This window comes from Volvox carteri (genome assembly GCF_000143455.1).
Source record: "Volvox carteri f. nagariensis unplaced genomic scaffold VOLCAscaffold_10, whole genome shotgun sequence".
Classification (NCBI taxonomy): Eukaryota; Viridiplantae; Chlorophyta; class Chlorophyceae; order Chlamydomonadales; family Volvocaceae; genus Volvox; species Volvox carteri.
The window spans coordinates 1,184,265-1,204,975 of record NW_003307553.1 but is presented as its reverse complement, the minus strand read 5'-3'; the positions used below and the strand labels follow the sequence as shown (position 1 = coordinate 1,204,975).

Here is a 20,711-nt window from a genome sequence, read left to right as displayed (position 1 = left end):
TTCATGCTCTGTGGTCTGAAGTGTGGCTCGTCAGTAAAGCGGTTTTCCTTATGGCCGAAGACCAGAGGGTACCGATGTTCCCACAGCACCATTTTGTGCAGGAGCGGTCAGTGTCTCAGTGTAGGTGTGGACGATCGCCGACGCCCGCACCAGGCACGACAGCTGCGCAGGTAGGGGGCCGGTGTTGTGTTCAAACTCTGGGCCCAAGGCTCGCGCAGCAGCGGATGTTGTGCCGAGGCTTGTTGCAAGCTGTTGAAGAGCATGTTACGCAACTGTTTAGTGTAACTCAAAAGTCGTTGCTGAGGCGACAGAAAACCCCGCCTGCACATTTGCGACATGGCTCCCACGGCAAGAAACACAGTGATGAGTGGGCTGGCTTGGCTGAACGTCGAGCTATTATACCACTGTGGGGTCAGCAAGGGATGCGACGGGCCTTTAGAACGGGACACAAAAGACCGTGTAAACGTGGGGAAAAGGCAGATGCTGGCAAAGAATGGCACCATCTATTCATGTGTCCATCTCCCTTCGCATTGCGGCCAGTCCTTTCAGACCGTTTGCTTCCTTTCCGTTTCCCTGCCATGTACTTCTCCTCCATCTGTCGTCACTAAATGCTGCAGGAGGACACAATGAGGGCTCCTCAGTTACAAAATGCATTTCCGCTTAACCGTTCACTCGAAATTACGCTCCAGCAGCCGATACTCCAGTACAGCAGATCTTTACCACCCAACCGTAAACTCCTAAATAACAACTAAAGTACACATACGCACGCATACCCTCGACGTGTTTCTCCTATAAGTGCCTGCTGCATTACGACCCGTTACCCGCTCCACCAGTCAAGCGCCTGCCTAACCGACCTGCCACGTCACCTCTACAACGCCTGTCCTATGGATCCTCCGGCCGCAGCACTCCATCCCCACTCCAAAGGAGTTCTATCTCGCGTCCTAATTTAAATGTTCGCCTGTGGAGGTGCAGCTTGCCTGCGATAACATGCTCCACCAACTCACAGTCGCACATCAGCGCCAACGCGCCTCTTCGCGCGAACACCATGCCCCACCCTCAAGATCTCTGCCAGGCAAGCTTACGATGATAACCTGAGAAGTAAAACCATATCCCGCAAATGTCCGTTGTCTGCGCATCAGCAGTCTTTTCCTTCCTAAAGGAGACCTCTTAGTGCCGGGCGGAGGGGGTTAACACCGAGCACCGCCATCCGCTCTTCTCTACTACCCGCACGTCGCATCCTGCCTCAAGCTCTCAGAAACATGCTGCACAACAGACAGCTCGCTCACAATCACCAAAACTCTAGCCCCACCTTTGCGCCTCCACACGAAACCCAAGCCACATACCGTTGCAGCAAAGACACGCACCTATCCAGAAGGGCCCCTTCGACCCCCTGTAACCCTCATCACCGCCTCTCGTCGCTGCCCCCACGTGCTCGCCGTTCTCGTCTACTTAGTCCTCCATCATCAGCACCGGCGGCATGTCACGCACGTTCTCCACAACATTGCTCCCCACCTTCGCTCCCTTCGGCTGCCCCCCGGCCGCCGCCGCCGCCGCAGGGCCCTGCACCGCCATGGGAGCTGCGCCGCCGGCCTGCCCTGCCGCCGCAGCAGCGCCTCCCCTGCCCAGAGCATGGTCCAACTCGCGAAGCACCTCCGGGGTCACCTGCATTTCATTTTGTGAAGGCCGTCAATAACAATATTGGACAATACAGTCTTCGATGGCGGCGATGGTGACGACGACGTCGGTAGGGCAGCCGCATTAGCAGCCGCAGTGTGGAAGGGTAACGGCGACCAGGTCCTTTCCATTCTCCCTGCGGCCCCCCTCTCGTTTTCCCCTTCCCCCTTCCCCCAGACCCCTTATCGTCCGCAGGTACCGTCAGACAACTGCCTCGAGTGTCCGCAACGGTGTTGTCCTTTCCGGACATCGCTCGGATTCGTCATCTAATGATTGCGTCATCACTCGGCAACAGCGAGGACGGAAATCAAGACGTCGGGACCTCAATACCCACACGCCCCCATGCCCTCAACTCCCCAACTCCCTACATATTCCCGCCGTCTCCAACCTCGCACCCTCGCAAGTCACGACAGGAAAACCCAAGTCGTTTTTCATCTCCCTTTAGGAACAACACCCTCTGTTTCCCTCTTCTCCCCTCTTATTTTGAAGTTGTGCACCTTGGTATGATGAGCACGAATATGAATACGCACCTTATAGTGATGTTGTTTGCCGCACAGTGCCCGCAGCGCCAGCAGGTCGTCCGCCCGAACCTCGTGCTTGTAGCGCTGCACGAAACACAGCATTGTCTGGTGCCAGACCACCGGCATCTGCCGCTCATCATCGGCAAAACGAACAAAGTGGTCAACCTGCGCGAATCAGAGGCGCCCACAGGGCATGAGCAGCTGCTGTATCAAAAAGAGACATGTCGACGAACCCTACAGCTTCCAACCTTTCACATCCCTTGGGGCCTTCGGCTCGAATGGGTAGTTTTACAGGTATGGGGTCACGCTTCCCAACCATGTAACACACACATATCACTTTACCTTGTCTGCATTATGGTTGTTATTCGCAACCCCACCATCACGCCCAAGCCCAAGCCCCGAGCCCTTCTCCCAAGACGACAACAATAGACCGGATACCCCACAGCCCCCCTGGCCCGGCCCTTGCAACCCCACTGCCCCCGCCCCGCCACGCACCAGTGCGTCAATGACCCTGTACGGCAGAGCGTACTTCTTGTCCAGCAGTACACGCATGAAAAAGCTTGTCGTACCGCAGTACTCTAGCTGCGCCAGTCTCAGCAGGGCTGCTGCGCTGTGCAAGACCGGAAGAGAGGCGCGCTTCAGCACCGACGTGAGGATGACCGCCTCGCGGAGTGTGCACGTGCGCGACTGACACAGCGGCAACAGAATGCCCTACGGCGCATACCAAAAAAAAGGAACAAGAGGAAAAACACGTGTATACGGCAGGCAACTCACGATGTTACACAATTCTCATTCATTTGAACAATACGAACGGCTACAATACAAAGGCCAACTCAAAATCCTCCCCCCTTCCGCCAGCCGCATCCCCAATCCCCGCTAGCAACACAGCACTCTTTGCCCCCACTCAAGATCTCGCATTCCCACACCAGGGGTTTATCCAGATACGCCCCCATCCATAGACGTCATCAAGTCCCAGGAACCCCTTAAGAAGAATCCCAGTTGATTGACATCCCCCGCCCCCTTCCCACAGCCCCGCCCCGCAGCTCCCTCGATTCTAACACAACTACCAAACACCAAACAGGATCCCTACCTTGTAAAACGCCCCGGGCTTGTAAGTAGCCTTCCGCAGCGCCTGGAACAGAGCAAAGTGCAGCCGCTTGTGCTGCCGGATCTCCGCGCGCACGCGGGGCAGGAGCACCAGGGCCAGGAACCGCTGGGCCAGGCGCGCATTCAGGTTCGACACGAACAGCCGCGACGCCTGGTACATGGCGTGGACGCTCCATGAATCTGAAGGGTCGGGTTCCAGGAGTCGTGATGAGCGGAGTCGGCGGAGGGCAGATTAGGGGGGGGTTGAAGGAAGGGGAGACGAACTTAGGGTTTGAACCTAATTCAGAGCAATCCGTGCTGCCAAGGGAACGAACCCCCCATAGATAGCCGAAGGGGGACACCAGCAGCTTTCCGTACACTCCTCAACATTTTACAGATGTACATTTTTAAAGTGTACGCCTCTTATTTAGAATCTAAAACAACCACGACTCCAAAATTTCCGAAATCATTATTTCGATACACCGATTCTGATTCACAGACGATCGGAAGTCCTTGCCTGGATCTGTCAGGTAGAGCACATCCTCCCAATTTCGGAGATTCGGAATAATTTTGAAAGCCTGCACGTGGGCTTGAGGACGAGCATGTTGCAAGGGGGAGCACAGGGGACAGCCTCGAAAAATTAAATCACGACAAAAAGACTTCCCTCCAAACAAGACAAAAGGTGGGAGAGCTTGGTTGAGGATCTAAGTGCCCCAACGCAACTCTCTGGGCTTTCGCAGACCTAAGAACATGCAGGCAGGCAGGTAGTGGTCGCCGTCGTCGACAGGTAAAAGACAGGTAAAAGCGCCAACATTGACGCTGATGCTGCCAACAAACGGCCCGGAGGAGGGAACCACCACCACCACCACAGGGTCAAACCCACCTTGGGAATTTTCCCGGTCGTGTATCTGGACAGCAATTTGCCCACTCCGCGGTACACCTCCACCACCCGGGGCTCCAGTCCCTCGGGTAGGGGGCCCGGATCGGCGCCGGGGTCAGCACTGAAGGCGGGGGCACACGTCGTACATAGGACACGTCATGCAAAGACACGCCATAGCATCGGCACCAGCCAGCACCAGCACCAGCAGCAGCAACGGCCTAAGTTAGAAAAAACCTCGGACAGCCATCGCGACGGATTCCCCTGGTGGCCCAGAGCCTCTCTCCTCCCCACCAAATCCCGTGGTTAGAGCCCAGTATTGCCGTCCTGTACGGCACCCCATCTTCCTTACCCCTCCTCCGGCAGCTGTGGGAGCCCCCGCTCAGCCTGCTGCTCCTTTAATCGAGCCAAAATCAGGTCAGCTAGGCTGGTTTGACGGTACGACGACGCCTCCGGAGCTAGGAAGGCGGCCAACGCTCGCTCATCCTCCGGGTCGACCTGCGGAGGTCGCCGTGGGCATTTGCCGTCGACTTATGTCAGGTAAAGTAAACAGAGGATTTAGTTATGCGCAAGCTCAGAAGTCACTTATGGTACATAAGCACTGCACAAACATTTGCCTTGGAGTACGATATCCCTCCCGATCCTGCTCCAGAAGCAGGAAGCTGTCGTACATCCTATGTTTGGAACCTTAAAGGTTCTAGGTCCTGCAAGGGCTTCAGTAGGCATTGATGGCGTGGGATGTGGCCCGATCCCTGCCATCCCGCATGAAATCCTAGCGCAACTCGGCTGAGGCCCGAAAAAGGCAACAGGGGAGTTGCGGGAATCGAACCCGCGGCCTCTCGCACCCAAAGCGAGAATCATACCACTAGACCAAACTCCCAGATGCTAATATTCATCTGGGCTAAACTATATCGCAGACAAGGTCGCCCCCCGTGCCCAAATGCCGCAATTATGGAAGCGACCACCATACTACTTCCCATCGCAGGAAACACCTGCTCCAACACGCTCAACACCTCGGGAATGAGAAAACTCATAGACATAGATAGGACAACACTTTTGCGTAAAAAGAGGATACTACCGAAACAGAAGAGCACGAATCGAACATCGAACTTAGAAGTGCACATTCATTGCATCCCAAAAGCGGTTGAAGCGACATCCCAAACCAGTCGAAGGCGACATATGAATATTTCAACAGCATAAGGATTAGTGTTAATATTCATTCCACGCTATGACCGCACCGATGCCCAGGAAAATTGACAATCCTGTGGAATGCAAATGCTAAAGTGCCGTCAGTTCAGTGGTGGTTCAAGAAACCCATGTCACAAAAATTAAACGGATCATTGAATATCAGATCGAGCTAGGAATCATCTTAAAATCGACTTCTTTATTGGCTGTTGCGCGAACCCTTACACGTGCTTCCAACCCCGGCTGAAAATGCACTACGATCCTCATACCAAGGCAAACACATGCGATAACATTAGAGCTCGGTAGGCCTAGATTTTTCAACCGCGAATGACGGTCTGACGGTCCACATACCGAGAGTAAGGACGTACAGTTTTGGGGTTCGGTGGGACAGCATCCTTACGCGAATGCTAGCTTCCATTCCATGGAAACATATTGCGGCGTTTCCTTGGCTCGCATAACCGTAAGCCCTGACGAGTCGAAAAAGCGCATAATTGTGCCCTTCCTCGAGCGGCTCCGTGAGGAACACAAAAGCAACCATTCATGATCGTGGCAGCAGAGGCCCAGGGCCCCCTCACCAAAAAAGGAAAAGAAACGGCCCGAACAATAAGATTGCATAGCCCGAGGAGGGAAACAATAAACGATACGAGGGGAGTTGCGGGAATCGAACCCGCGGCCTCTCGCACCCAAAGCGAGAATCATACCACTAGACCAAACTCCCAGATGTTAATTTCCTCCCGGGACTATCCAAACAGATACCTATCGTACGGCATAAAGGCCGGCCAGGGTATCCTGGTTGATTCTATACACCCGTTGACGGGGGAAACTACCAGACTTGGCACATTGCATCCATTTCCATTAATGAAATAATCTATCCACCAATCCACATATATCTCGCCGGGGAGTTTGGTCCAGTGGTATAAATTCAAGCTTTCAGCGAAAGACTCCTACCGGGGTGCGAGAGGTCACGGGTCCAACTCCTGCGCCTCAATATTCGGGCCTTCGTTGCCAAAATCAGAGAAAAAACAGTCCGTCCATCCGTCCCGTGATGGCCGTTATCCGTCCTTGCAATCATGTACGGTACGGTGACGGCACACAGTACACAAACGAAATCACACAGCGGGCCATTGCTCCGCAACATACATGCTGCCCAGGACAGAAGTTACTGGAGTTACATACAGTTCCTCACCCACCCCTTCCAGACAGGAACATCCACACTTCTCCGGATCTTAACGTAATGCATGCCGTTTCACCCACCTCGACTTCCTCCTCGTCGTATTGCTCGTCCCCATCGTTATTGGGAAATGCCCCCCTCCCTTCTGAGTCGTCGTCCGAGTCATCGTCAGGTGCGCCCTTTCCGCCCTGCCCACCGGTCCCCAACTTCTGGAGAGCTGCCCGAAGCGCGGCCTGCAATGGTTTCGCATAGCGGAACCCACGAAAGGGATGCGTACTTGCAACAGAAAAGAAGAGCTGCAACACTTCTCGCGCGAGGCGCTAAGGAGGCAGCTAGATAATCACGGTTGAAGATCTTTTACTGAAGACACAGACATACAATAATGAATATTAATAATTATTAAGACATTTAACAAAGGAATAAGGAGGCGTCAAGTACCTGCGGGTCTGCTGCGCGCTTTAGTTTCCCGTCATCGCCATCACTGTCGCCTTCGTGGTCCAAGTCGAACAACTCCTCCGCATCAAGCTCCTGTTGCTGCTCCCGAGCCGCTTTAAGAATCCGGCCACTGAGCTTAACGTCCAAAAGCTGTGGCAAAACAGGGGCCATAAGGGAAACATCTAGGCTGTCGATAAGGGCTTACTCTACCACTGCTATCTACATATCGCCGACACTTCTGCACAGCTCAATGGTGTAGTCGTATGCAACGGCATGACTCCATAACAAAACAAGCAGGAAGAACCAGTTTATGTCTCCGACTTTTTGTTCCGAAGTGGTTTTCTCCCAGCGCACCTCGTCGTCATCATCTTCAGCCCGGTGCCTTTTCTTTTCCGACCGAGGCTTTGTCTGCGACAACGTCCAAAGAGATACTCAGTGTCCATGTATGCGCCGACACACACGTTCCCGCGCCGGCGGCGGCCGAGGCGTGCTCCATATGCCTACCCTGACACCATAGCTTTCGGGGTCTTCAATTTGCTCGTGAAGGGATTGCGAATGCTTCGGCTTGCGAATTTTTGCTTTCTTAGGCATTTTGCTCAAGGTTAGTACAAAATGATATGGTCCCCACCTGAACTATAAGGGGATAACCTCTAGGAGAGATAGGTGATCATTGCAACAATATTGCTAACGGTGCACTCAGACACGACACAACGCATTATAAATTGTCGTAGACGGGACGAGTCTCCGCAATATCGGTTAACGTTTGTTGAAGTGACTACCTCTGTTCAAGAAATGATATGTTTTGCCCACCGTCCACGTTAGCCTATTGAGCACTGTAACTTTTGCCCGTTATGAATTTTGTGTCCCCAGAATTATTTTTGCGTCTTCATTCCGTATCGCTCTTTCATTGTATAACGAAGTCTAACCTGATATCCCAACCACCTTAAGCTTATAGAGCACTTCGCCTATAGGGCAAGTTAACCCGTCGCGTACCGCGTACTCAGCGCTGGTCTCCCTCGGCTCTCCCAAGGACATGGCTGCGGCGGCGAACAACGGCGCTGCAATGCGCGAGGCCTATCCTCCTCCCCCCTCCCTCTTCAACCTGTATCGGCCGGACGACGGCGTTTCTCCCCTCCCGCCCCCGCCACCACCCATCCCCACGCTGGCTGACGTGGCTGCCTTGCGCGAGCGAAAAATTGAGCTCAAAGTTCTTGGAAATCCTCTTAAACTGGTGGGTGCAGAGCATCAGGCTGGTTATGTAAGAAATTATTATCTATGTAACCGGCTTACTTCGTCTGATGGTGGCGGTTGGAGAGGAGCTTTTCCAACGAAAAGATAGGCTGCTAGTGCTGCTGCTGCTGCTGCTACTACTGCTGCTGCTGCTACTGCTGCTGCTGCTAGATTCTGCTGGCAGGTAGTGGTGGACAGTGTCCGCAGCACCAACCTGATCAATCGCAACCATGAACCCACAACCTCGCCTTCCCCTCCCCCGAACCCCCTCTTCAAAACACACACACACACACACACACACACACACACACACACACACACACACACACACACACACACACACACACACACAACACACACCCCGCCTACCCGCCATCCGCCATGAGCAGCATGAAGACCTGGTTCCCAACCTCACCACTCAAGCACTGTTTCGACAACAGCCCGATGGCACAGTAGGTGGGTGCGCCTGTCCGTTTGTCTGTCTGTCTCGTTGTCTGTCTGTCTGTCTGTCTGTCTATCTCTCTCTATTCAACTAGCTGACCTGGCTCCGGAACATTCCCCCCCACATCACTGACGTGTATGTATGTATGTATTTGGGGGAAAGGGGGAGGGGGTTCCTGTGTAGGTCCGTATGTATGTAGAAAATAAGGGGCCAATGCACAGTCCCTGCCGGTGTAGGTGTTGAGGGTAGGGGGAGTTCACCAGCAACGGTCGATTCGAACTGCTGCCTGTGTGTCAGCCTGGCGCGCGCGCATGTGTGTGCTTTAATGATCTAAGTTTCCTTGTATGTGTGTGTTTTGTGTCGTCGCCTCCTCCCCCCAGCTGACGCCTCCGCTGGCGGCCCCCTTAGGACGGCCCGTTGAGTCGACATGTGTTCATTCGTTGATTCTTCTTGCAACGTCATGTGACCCTCCACTAGCCGTACGTGCCGTACACACCTTTTCCCCCTCTCCAGACTTCAAGGGTGATCTCAAGCGGCTCTCCGGGGAGCTCCTCTTCATGTTCCTGGAGTTGCTGAAGGCGGTGGTGGAGAAGCCCAGCGGGTGAAGCCCAGGGGCTGGGCGGGGTTCGGGCATTCAGAGCACCCTACGACTCCTTTCCCTCACTTCGCCGTCACCCTCTTCTTTGCCCTCGTACATCATCTCCCCCTACCCCGCCCGGCCCATTTGAACTGAAAACCCATTGGTGAAAGGCCGTTTCGACGTCGGCGGTTGTTTCTTTTGGGCGTTGTGCAGTCAGTGCATTCAATGCCTCCTCCCTCCTCCCCTCCCCTCCCGTCCTCCTCCCCCTCCCCCCTTCTCACCCCCCATGCCACAGTTACGCCGCCCAGCTGACCCCCGTCAACGTGCTGCTGTCCAATCTGGTGCAGCTAACCAACCTGATGAGGCCCTACCAGGTGAGATGAGGTGGGGGTGCGTGTGAGGGGGGGTTGAGCTTACCAGGTGAAAGGGGTGGGGTGTAGACTGGGGGGAACCCCCTGTGCGGATGGAACGTGTGGGCTCAGGGAGCCCTGGGAGGGGGTGGACGGTTTGCTGAGAGGGAGAGAGGGAAAGGGGGAGAGGGAAAGGGGGAGAGGGAAAGGGGGAGAGGGAAAGGGGGAGAGGGAAAGGGGGAGGGCTGCAGGACGAACAAACTGTAACAGCCAGACCGCAGGAGTGATGAGAGCAGCAGCACAGCTCAGAGCGTAGTGAGCTACGGCCCCCCCCGTTCGCAGCAGCGTCGAAACCCGTGGTTGTGCGTACGACAGCGCGACTTCACCTGCCTCCCCAAAACCCTTTTTCCGTTCACACACTGCCGTACAGGCCCGAGCCACCCTGGAAGCGACTCTAGCGTTACAAGTGGGCACCATGCGTGATAGCATCCGGCGTGTACGGCAGCAGGTTACGGCAGCGGATGAGGTGCTCAAGGGCATGGCGCGGGCGCTGGTGGACTTGGAGGGTGACACCGCAGAGTCCGCTGCACGACCCAGCGGGCCGCCGCCGCCGCCGGCCCGCTGGAAAGTAGGAAGCCCCCCGGAAGGGGGGGGGGGATTTACAGCAGGGGTTAGGAGCGGTCGGTGGTTTGGGCGTTCTGGGGAGAGTACCGAGGAGCCGGGGAATGGCGTTGGTTGGCAGGATGGGAGTTGTGGATTCGCGGCCGGGGCTGGGGCTTGTCCGAGACGGGGGGTCGACGGCGGTGGATGTGGAGGGGAAGGGGTTAGAAGACGGGGGGGGTGGGGAATTTAGAAGGGGGGATAGGATTTGAGGGATTGTGGTGGACGGTGGCGGGGGAGGGCTTCCCGCCGAGGCGGGTGAAGACGGGCGGGCGTGTGGGTTTGGGAAGGCCTGCTTGACGCAACGTGACAGGAGGGAGGAGGGATGGAGGGAATCGGGTATGTTTCGCCTTTATCATGTGGAGGGAGAAAAGGGGGTTGGTGAATTGGGCATTCTTCAATGGCTTGTAATTTGACTGGCGTGAATTTATGGGGTTAAAGGACAAAGGGCGCGGACTCGTGTCTGCCGATTTGTCTGCGGCCGCTAGGGATATCGAGTTGCTGATGTTCATGTACTTTGAGCCACACTTCGATGTCGCCAGTTGTCAATTCTACGGTTTACCCGGCGAATGTTTGTGTTCGCAATAGGGTTAAGATCCAGTTTAGCTACCAGCTTTTTTCTGAACGAATTAATCGGGCTTGGCTGTGCCTGAGGGTTTTGTACGATCAAATCGACACTCTTGGACGAGACATATACAGAATGGCCCTACAAACGAGGTTTCCTTGTTGATAAAAAAAAGGCCTATGATTTCATAGGATTGCGATGGGCGAATCCTTGCAGACTCCGCTTGTTCCGAAGGAGGGCTTTGAGGGACCAACGGTGAGCGCATTCCCTCCCATCTTCCATCTGGGTGCTAGACTTAGGGAAGCATGTAGTTCATGACAATTACATCTTGCAGGCGCCTCCAGCGTCCGGATATCCGCCAGCCAGAGCGTCCTCAGGTGTGTGCGGATGGAACGGGATAAGCGCTGCTAACCTTTGCATCAAAAAGTCATCATCGCAACGGCAACGGTGTAAACGAGTACTTTCGTAGACAAGCAAGCCGTTCCGCAATCCTGCTGTTAGCAAGTCTAATGTGTTCCTCCGGCATCATGCAGGTGCTGGCACCTCCACCGCGATCGGGTATCCTATTGTTGGGCATCCACCACCGGCGTATCCACCTATATTCCCATCCAGTTCGGGGACTGCTTCCCCCGAGCAGTACATTTCTGCGGCCCCGAGCGCCCCACCAGTATTGACTGCCACCCAACCCGTCGTTGTGTGCCGACACCACCATCATTGTTCGGGCCAGGTATTATGCGGCAATTGCCACCGGCGCATTATTCCTGAGGCGTTCAAGGTGAGATGTTGTTACGGCATGAATACGAAGAGTGTTTCTAGAGTGAAACCCTTCACGTCTTTCCTTCAGCTTGATGAATCCATCGAATTCCTTTGCGCAGGAGGGGGGCCTGTGTGCCTGCATAACTGCTGTTGGGCTCTGTGCATCTGGCTGCTGGTTATGCGCCTGCTTGCCGTTCTGCGTTAATGTCACGAAGGACACCGTGTACCGATGCCCAGCATGCAACGCCGAAATCCATCGTAGGAGGGCGCCCTTCGAGTAGTGAGATCATACCGGCCGGGTACCGACCAGAGGAAATTATGCAGAGATCAAAATGACTGTTGTTAGTTTGGAAGGTGTGCCGGCATAATCGCGACCTTCAAACAAGTGTAAATGCATTCTAAACGCACCCCGTGCGAGCACTTTCTGTCGCATAATTAATCTATCCTTTTCCCTCACTAAGCAGGTCATTGCGCGTAATCGTTCTTATATAACTGCCGGTTTACTTTTGTTGAAGATGGTGGTGTTGAGAAACACCGATTTTTTTAGAAGGCCCCGAATCACATGAGTTGATTCGCTTAAGAGGACGTGAACTTGGTGACGGCCTTTGTGCCCTCGGACACAGCGTGCTTGGCAAGCTCGCCGGGAAGGACCAGGCGGACGGCCGTCTGGATTTCGCGAGAGGTCAGGGTGGGCTTCTTGTTGTACTGGGCCAGGCGGACAGCCTCGTTCGCCATCTTGTCGAAGATATCGTTGATAAAGGAATTCATGATAGACATGGCCTTGGAGCTGATACCAGTATCGGGGTGAACCTGCATGGATGAGGAGAAGGGCACAGTAGCCATTTACAAAACCGCCGAAAAAGGATATCTATGTTAGAGAAGTGGACCAAACATTATCCCGTTATATTGCAGCTGTAAGAAAGTCCAGGACGCAAGGAGAACCACATAGATTCTGGATACTAGCCCTTACCTGCTTGAGAACCTTATAGATGTAAACCTTGTAGGTCTCCGCCTTGTTAATCTTCTTCTTCTTCTTAGAGCCCTCAGCAGTCTTGGCGGGGGTCTTCTTGGCCGGAGCCTTCTCAGCAGCTTTGGGTGCCATGGTTCTTGCTGATACAAAAATTACTTAGCACGAAATTTGCGGAATATTGCAAGCAGCAGTGTTTGAGCATAAAAGTATTGTGAATGTTTATATTCCAGACGGACCGGCTCACCGGGACCTTTGTACGGAATTGCCGTTGTTGTACCGTTGCCCCGGTGAGCCAATGGGTCCAAGGTTGCTTTTCCGGCACAGGAGTGCGGTGATGCCCTACTTTTTTCATGTAGAACCAAACCCTTTTCGTTTAGAGCTTCGAAATTAACGGCGAGAGCCGCGTTCCTTTTTTTTGCCCGAATCCCAGCGCAACCATGGCAGGCCGCGGAAAAGGAAAATCAGCTGGCAAAAAGGCCGTTAGCCGTAGCGCAAAGGCCGGTCTTCAGTTTCCTGTCGGTCGAATTGCTCGTTACCTGAAGAAGGGGAAATATGCAGAACGCATTGGTGCTGGTGCCCCTGTCTACCTTGCTGCGGTGTTGGAGTATCTAACTGCTGAGGTGCTCGAGCTGGCTGGTAACGCAGCTCGCGACAACAAGAAGAACCGTATTATACCGCGTCACATCCAGCTGGCCATCCGTAACGATGAGGAACTGGGCAAGCTGCTAGGAGACGTGACAATAGCTGCGGGTGAGCAGTCTCTGATGGATAACTGTAATAACGGCAGACCAGTTGGTGAAGCCATAATGCACCTACGTGCTTAGGCAAGCAGCTCCGCGTACCTCCACAAGGAGCCCGTAATCACCAGTTATTTTGCTTAATTGCTAGTTATCATCCCATATGTCTTCTGGAGTGTTCCTCGTTATAAAATTAAGCTTCGCTCTACCCTTTTCCATTCCGTTTCGCCCTGGCCCCCATGGCCGCAAACCCCCCACCCTGCAGGTGGCGTACTGCCGAACATTCATGCGGTTCTCTTGCCCAAGAAGTCCAAGACCGGCAAGGCGGAGGATGGCTCGGCCGCAGTCTAGAAGGGACTAGTTACATTGCATTTGGGCGAAAGCTCTTCGTGCTCACATTTTATGTCTCGCTGGTATCTGCGGGATGCGAGGGCCACCAGGAGCTCACCAGCTGTGGCAGTGCAGATTTCAAGCTGCAGGGTTTTTTGCGTTGGTTATTAGATGCACCCCTTACCTAATTCAGTTAGTATCATGGCGCAGGAAGAATCACTGTGTCGATGGTGGTATGTTGGCTCAAAAATGGAACTTTGCCTCCTGGCACTCTTAAGCCACTGATGCGTGATGGGCTTGACATGGGCATGGATGTTCGCAGGATTGTGCACATATGTATAAATCTATTTAATAGAGCTGCTGTATGTCCAAAGCACTGTATTGTAAGCATGGAGTTCTGCCAGCCATTACACATGCGCCTCCTGGGTTCTGTTAAGCTAACCGCTGGCTCCATGGTTCCTCGTTCATTGCTCAAACCTAGTCCCATCCAGTGTCCAAATGCAATAGAAAGTGTTCGCTCCATACGGCATGGATATCAGCGTGCCATATATGACAGCGGCACCGTTTCCCTCGCTCGGATGCAGCGGTTGGAATTTGCCCAATCATCTTGGTCTCGGGGCAATGCGTTGTTGCACATCGCCGTTTCCTTAAGGTCGTTCCTTAAAGAAACTTAGGTGACCAGTTCAGTTACAAGTTATAGTCGCAAATTTTGCTGTGCCGCCAAACACCGTTGGAGAAACAATTTTGGGTAGCTAATCCAAGGAAAGGAGACACTCTTACAAACAGGATTCGTATTACCTTAAGTGTCTGAAGGATCGTAGGGTGTCTTGTCGTGCGTTTCGGAGTCGACTTGCGTAGAAGCAGAACTCTTGGCTTCGCACATTCTCTATCGCAGTTATTGAAAAGGATGCAAAGCCACTGCCATCTATCGAGGTAAGCTGTTTGCCTGCGTTCTCGGGTTGCCACGCCAGCAAGGGTTTCTGTCGAGACATCCAGGTAGCCCTTCATTAAGTTTCCGTCTCATGCTACAGGTAACACAGTGCTTTCGTTGCCTAATTGGACATGTCATAGTCACGGCTCAAAATTCCGCGGCCCGGGGTTCCTGTATCTTGCCCAAAGTCCGTCGCGTGGAACGCATGACCCACTAGAAAAAGACAGTGACTTCCTCATGCCTAGAAGATTCGTTCGTGAAAAGCATACGTTTTGTTATCTTACAGGTACCGCGTTGGCGCGGCATCCTTTTGCCCGGCCAGCCCCTCGCGGGCGCACCGCGACTTTCCGCCATGGCGGTCGGGGGAAAGGTCATCAGGCCCCCCGAATTCAGACCTGCTGCAAGTTGCACATGCGCACGCCCACGCCCGAGGCCCCAGCCCCCGCGAGCAACGACACTGCGACCATCTAATGTTTGACTTCAACTCTCGCTTTTTCGACGCTCGACGCCAGAACTTGTCGCTCAGCCATTTGTCGCCTCATGAGGCCGGCCGACACGGCTTGGCTGCAATGCGCAGCTTTCTTGACTTCCAAATGGAACTCGATCGCGCAGACGCGACCCAGATCAACTTGTTGAAGGCGGCTCTCATGGTGGCGCTGGATCAAAACATCCCCCAGACGGTACGGCGTATGTACAGCCAATTGGCCCTAGACGAAACGGTCACGGTTATTTCTGCTTTTATCCTATAGCTAAACCCATTTGGATGCGCCTGGTTACACTTTGCAACTGGCCAATTTCTGCAGTGGATTGGATGCAACAGCTCTCGCACCTGTCCTGTCTACCTTTGCCGCGTCTTGTTTCAAAGTTTGATCTAAATTATACGGATTATGTAAGAACCTGCAAGAACCTTCTTTTTCGTTTTTCCTGGGCTTCTAATTTAATCAATCAACCCCATGAAACGCTGACATAAGTTTTCCCCAAACCAACCAATCTAAATCCATGACTGAAATAAAATAAGCTTCACCCGCCCATCGCATATACGTCCGTATTAAGCAACCCCGGCCTTTAAAACATTCCCTCGAAAAAATAATTTCCCGGGACTTCCCCCCTTCCCCCCTCGGCCCGGTTCCCCCAAACACACATACACACAAACACACATACATACACACACAGCTTGATCGTCTGGATTCTGTGGTTGCGATGGTCCAACGCCATATGAAACCCGGCTTCGGGCCGGAGGATACCGTCCGCTGCATCAACAGCGTACTGTACGACTTCTACCGTTTTTCTGGATCCAAAGAGCGTTTCCATCACCCGGAATCGTCCTCCCTGGCGCGATTGCTGCAATACAAGACGGGTACGGGGCCCCTGACGGGGGGGAGGAGGTTTTTAGGGGGCCGGAGCGAGGAGGAGGTGTCTGAGCGCGTGTGCCTGTCAACGTGTCTGCCTGTCTGTAGAGCGCGTGTGTCTGTCTGTAGGTGTGTCTGAGTTCGTAATGGGGCGCTGAGTCACCCGACACCCTTCAACTGGATTTAAATACAAGACACAACACAACGCAACACCAATCCGACAAACTCCACCGCACTCTCAGCAACCCCTCACCCACCCCGGGCGGCGGTGGACTTGCATCTCTCGCCAGTTGTATGTCCCCTGTTGACCTTTTAGGGGTTGTGCTGAGATGACGTCATGATGACGTCATGATGGAGGAAGGAATGGACTCCACGCATCACTTCACGCGACATGGATTCCCTTCCTCCCCCCCTGCTAGGGGTCTGCGGGGTGTCGGCAGTTCACTTTTGAGTTTCTTGCATCATATGATTCCCCTCCTAGACCCCGTCCTACCCCCCGTCCTAGACCCCGTCCTGACGGTGATGTTTTCTTTTTAATAAAAAGGGGCCTTTGGTTCCCCTTCAGTTCCCTTCAGTTCCCTTTAGGGGGTCTGACGACGACTTTCTATGAAATGGTTATTTTGCACCTTCAGGGCTGATCACCAACTGCTGCAGGTTCGTGTCCTGTTGGTCGCTTACCCGAGGACCCATTCGCGCTCCCCCCGCCGCCCTCCGAAACCAACCGCAGGGGGACCAACTGCCTTGGGTGTGTTGTACATCGCCGTAGCGGAGAGAGTGGGGCTTCGTGTGGCCGCCGTGTCGTTGCCTTCGCACTTCCTTGTAAAGGCCCTGGATCTGGGTTCCGAAACCAACCCGGTCTTTATCGATCCGTACAACGGCGGCGCATTGTACGATTTCGCCGGCGTCGCGCGGCTGCTGCATGCGAATTTGCACCTGCCGCAGCCGGAGGAGCTGTCGGCGGCGGCAGCGGCTCGCGCGGCGCTAGAGGGCGCCGTGGGGATGTACACTGTCAGCACATCGGCGGCGCCGTCGCCTGGCGACGGCGACGGCGGTTTGAGTTTTTTGCGGAGCTTGGGGATTAAGAACGATGACAATAAAGAAGAAGATGATGATGAAGAAGAGGAACTGGTGCCGATGTACGAGCCGGTGATGTACGGCAAAGGGACGAATGAGCCGTGGTTTCGGCCGTATTTGGAGCCTGTGGGCAAGGTGGAAATTCTGATGCGGTTGCTCCGGAACTTGCGTGAGGTGTTCTGGGTGCCCCTCATGCGACAGCAGGTACGGAACGTGTGTGTGTGTGCTAAGGGGGGGAGAAGGGGGAAAGAGGCGGGGTGAAACACTGGGTGCCGTGGTGGTCAATACACATAACACCCCTCCCGTCCACCACACTGACGCGCTGGAGGCTTCTCCGCCCCTACCTCCTTCTATCCCACGTCCTCTGCCTGTCTGTTTGTCTGTCTGTTTGTTTGTCTGTCTGTCTGTTTGTCTGTCTGTCTGTCTGTCCCTCCCACTTCATCTCCGCCTGCCCCCGCGGTCCAGGTGGTCGATGAGTCCCGGGTGTTATGGCACGCACAACAAGCTCTAAGCGTGCTGCGTATGATGCGAGTGGCAGAACCGCACCACGAGGAGCACGTGGTTTCGGAGGCGTTATGTCTGGCGGCGGCGGGGCGCCGTACGGAGGGATGTGAGCTGCTGCGGACCTTCCTAGGCGACCACCCGGAGGCGCTGGGGGCGGTGCGGGTGAGAAATGAGGAATAATAATGATATCCAAAATAATATAATAGTAAATAACAAATAATTTATAATTTTATATCAATATTGTAAGAATATGTAATATTATCATATTATTGTATGTATTATTAAAAGGGATATTAGGAGGATTTGTTTCCTAGGGTTTCCTAGGGTTCTTGAGGTATAGCTACTACTATAGTACACGTCTTCGGCAGCCCGACACCCTTTTACCCCACCACGCGAAGGACATGAACACGCTGCGGACAACACTATACTGTGGTGCACACGACGCGAAAAAAATGTCAGATGTCACCAAATAGGAGTTGTGTCGCCACTTTGGATGGTCGCCGAATTCGGAATATATTCCGCAAAAAAAAACGCTGACTTCCGGAGTCACTCCTCCAGCACAAGAATTTGCGACTTTGGAGTCGATTGGCTGCCGTCGCTTTCCCTTCTTGACTTTGCAGCATCTCACGACACCAACTCCATGGACAGCGATGCAATTGTATTTAGTCCAACCCAAATCCAATCCTATGCGAAAAATAATATATAATAATATAAAGAATTAAATATTGTTAATTATAATAATAAATAATTATATAATGATAATATGTAATGATAATAATCCAATTCATGGGAAATGATGTGGGACCTCTCGCCCTTTAGTACTGGCCTGATAAGTACGGGCCAACTGATGCACTTCGGCCTGGAGACTATACGACTTACATACATATATACAGACCTGTTAGCCTAACCCAAACCCCCTATCACTCGCCACCGTGGCTGTGTGCTACCAGACGCTCTTCTGCTTGGAAGCGGAGGGCCGGGCGCTGGGGCGCCTGGCGGCCTTGCAGAAGGAGCAACGTGATAAAGAGGCGGCGGAGGCGACGCGACAGCGCACGCTGCGAGCTCGGCTGGCGGGTCTAAAGGGCTTCAACGGTCGCGACCCAAATGCCGTACTTAACGACCCGGCCTTCTTCAGCCGAATGTACGACAGGCTGTGGGACGACAATTACTGGATTTCTGCGATGCTGGATCACCACGGTTCGCAGGGCGGGGGGGATGACGAGGAGGAGGAGGGTGGCGGTGGTGGGGGGAAGGGGGCGACCCAGAAGGGCGGCGGCGGCGGTGGCGGCGGCGGCGGGGGAAAGGGAAGTGGCGGCGGCGGCGGCGGGGGAAAGGGAAGTGGCGGCGGCGGCGGCGGCGGCGGTAGCAGCAAGCAGCAAAAGGCTGATGGAAACGGGGTTCAGGGTGGAGCTGCGTGAGGCTAGAGCAGTTGAACTGCCCCTCCAAGTTGAAGATACGGCCCTTTTGAGAAGGGGGCCCTGGAGCACCCCGCCTTTGCGATTGTACTGCTGTAGCGCTGGCCGTACCGTATTTGTGTTGGCAAGAGCAGCGATTTCAGTTGTTCGTTTAACAAATTCCGACATGCCGACAGTACTGGGAAGTCGTCAGAGGCTTAGGTAGCTGCAAATGTGGCATTTTTTGGCTTGTGTCATGACCAGGAAAAAAAACAACATTCGAAAAAACATGCGGCACTTCATTTTGTGCGTCTCGAAGAGCAGCAGTTGCACAACGAAGGCATTTCTGTTGCAGTACGAGTGCGTGTTATTACAATACACGTTTGTTGTTTTGTTTAGTTTTTCATTCGCAGGAAGCAAAAAACGCAAAAGTACAAACTTGTAATTTACTACACACAGTACGTGACCTGGCATGGAGCGAGGGAGACTGTACGATAATACATATATATTGGTGGTCGCCGATTCTTATTTTGGAGGCGACAAGATATGTGTGGACGTCTAATATATTTTGCTTTTGTGCCGGAAAATAAGGATTACAGTTATGTAGCTCTAATAGTTGGGTGCGCATAGGAGGGGAAGTAGTAGGGAGGAGGCAAGGAGGCAGAGAAGTGAAGTGGGCATCATCAGAACGCCAAGACTCACTTTTTCTATCGTCGTCACGCCACGGATCTTTCTGACTCTTGAGGGCCAGATCCGATCCGATCCGATCCGATCCGTCCATCCCGTAGGCGTCGGTCTGCTGATGATTCCAGCAGGCGCGGCGATGCAGGCAAGCCGGCATGGCGTGTCGTACAACTCGTACGGTAGTCAGGTATTTCTCGGTGCTGCCGAGCCTGCCTTCCAAGTCACCAAGGGTTGTGTATACTGACTTGACAAACGGTCTGGTTATGCGGTACGGCACTTGTCAACATGCCGTACTATTTGTTTGATTCCTGGGCGGTTGTACTGCGTCGGTGTGCGTCGTACTATATTGCTAGAGAGGAGAGGAGGTTGTCAGCGGAGGGCGGCTCACCGAGTGCTAGGTGCATGGATAGGTTGTTCTTTGGCTGTGTGTTCTATGTTGCCAATAATCGCTGGATGGATAGGTTGTTCTTTGGCTGTCTGTTCAGATGCGCTTAATCGTAAGAAGAGCTGTGACGTGCTCTCCCATAGCCCACCAAAGTCCACTGGGCTGTGAATTTGTCCCCAAACGCAGCAGCGGAAAGCAAGTTACAAGTTCCGCGCACACACACACCCCTCTGCTCAACCTCCTCCCTCCTCCAATCACGTCATTCCCGCCGGTAGCTCACAGAACGTTCGCGGCACTTAAGAAGTATACATCCTCGCAGCCCTGACTTCAATCCAAAATCTTAACCTTGAAATTTTGCGACAAGCAACACAAGCACCTGCCAACTGCAGAATCACGCTTGGGCAACGATTTGGCCCTTTTAATCTTCTACCTTTGCGCTTTAGGAAAGGTTTCTTAGCATTTCCTTAGCGTTCATCCGCACGAACCTCTCGGCCAGATGCAAAATATATATATATATATATATTACCTTTCTGGTCTGGGTTGACACTACTGCGATTCGCGGTTTAAGGTCCTGGGTTCGATTCCTGGGGAGACCCCCGAATTAGTCGGGAGCGCGAGATTATGGCTAGCTGCTGAGATGTGGAGTTGAGGTCGCAGTTGATGGACCAGATTCGCACGCTGGATTGGTGGCGATTGCCGAACCCTCCGTCTCTTCGGTTGTTCGGGTGAATGGATGAGGAGGGGTCCTAGACGGCTGGACCCGCCGCCTTGGACTTACAGTTCGTATGGCGAAGTATAGTGTGGTAGTGGTGGATGGTGCT

The 20,711-nt window shown here is 53.7% G+C and overlaps 5 protein-coding genes across 5 annotated transcripts; 3 read left to right on the top strand and 2 right to left on the bottom strand.

Moving 5' to 3' along the window:
* Positions 1-628: 628 nt before the first annotated feature.
* VOLCADRAFT_120644 (bystin-like protein) lies at positions 629-7,601 on the bottom strand. Its single transcript, XM_002948427.1, has 11 exons — positions 7,454-7,601; positions 7,304-7,357; positions 6,953-7,099; positions 6,598-6,747; positions 4,511-4,656; positions 4,165-4,282; positions 3,763-3,859; positions 3,286-3,482; positions 2,691-2,906; positions 2,205-2,360; positions 629-1,662 (listed from the first exon to the last, which is right to left on the bottom strand). Exons 1-11 carry the CDS (start codon positions 7,538-7,540, stop codon positions 1,450-1,452), a joined length of 1,581 nt encoding a protein of 526 aa, XP_002948473.1. The 5' UTR covers positions 7,541-7,601; the 3' UTR covers positions 629-1,449.
* Positions 7,602-7,982: 381 nt separating this feature from the next.
* Positions 7,983-11,813, top strand: VOLCADRAFT_116873 (uncharacterized protein; the record flags this gene model as incomplete). The annotated part of the gene is made up of 7 exons (XM_002948555.1): positions 7,983-8,180; positions 8,569-8,635; positions 9,135-9,222; positions 9,497-9,575; positions 9,982-10,104; positions 11,504-11,551; positions 11,652-11,813. 7 exons carry the CDS (start codon positions 7,983-7,985, stop codon positions 11,811-11,813), a joined length of 765 nt encoding a protein of 254 aa, XP_002948601.1.
* Positions 11,814-12,108: 295 nt separating this feature from the next.
* On the bottom strand, positions 12,109-12,634 carry hstH2B-12 (histone H2B; the record flags this gene model as incomplete). Its single annotated transcript, XM_002948426.1, has 2 exons — positions 12,109-12,342; positions 12,503-12,634. 2 exons carry the CDS (start codon positions 12,632-12,634, stop codon positions 12,109-12,111), a joined length of 366 nt encoding a protein of 121 aa, XP_002948472.1.
* On the top strand, positions 12,125-13,975 carry VOLCADRAFT_80244 (uncharacterized protein; the record flags this gene model as incomplete). Its single annotated transcript, XM_002948554.1, has 3 exons — positions 12,125-12,282; positions 12,987-13,252; positions 13,505-13,975. Coding segments are annotated over 3 exons (510 nt in total), but the record flags the coding sequence as incomplete, so codon positions are not given.
* A 501-nt stretch (positions 13,976-14,476) lies between these two features.
* Positions 14,477-19,749, top strand: VOLCADRAFT_88858 (uncharacterized protein; the record flags this gene model as incomplete). The annotated part of the gene is made up of 7 exons (XM_002948553.1): positions 14,477-14,502; positions 14,940-15,180; positions 15,674-15,857; positions 16,577-17,127; positions 17,389-17,589; positions 18,378-18,624; positions 19,610-19,749. The coding sequence occupies 7 exons, from the start codon at positions 14,477-14,479 to the stop codon at positions 19,747-19,749; spliced, it is 1,590 nt and encodes a 529-aa protein (XP_002948599.1).
* Between the last annotated feature and the right edge of the window lie 962 nt (positions 19,750-20,711).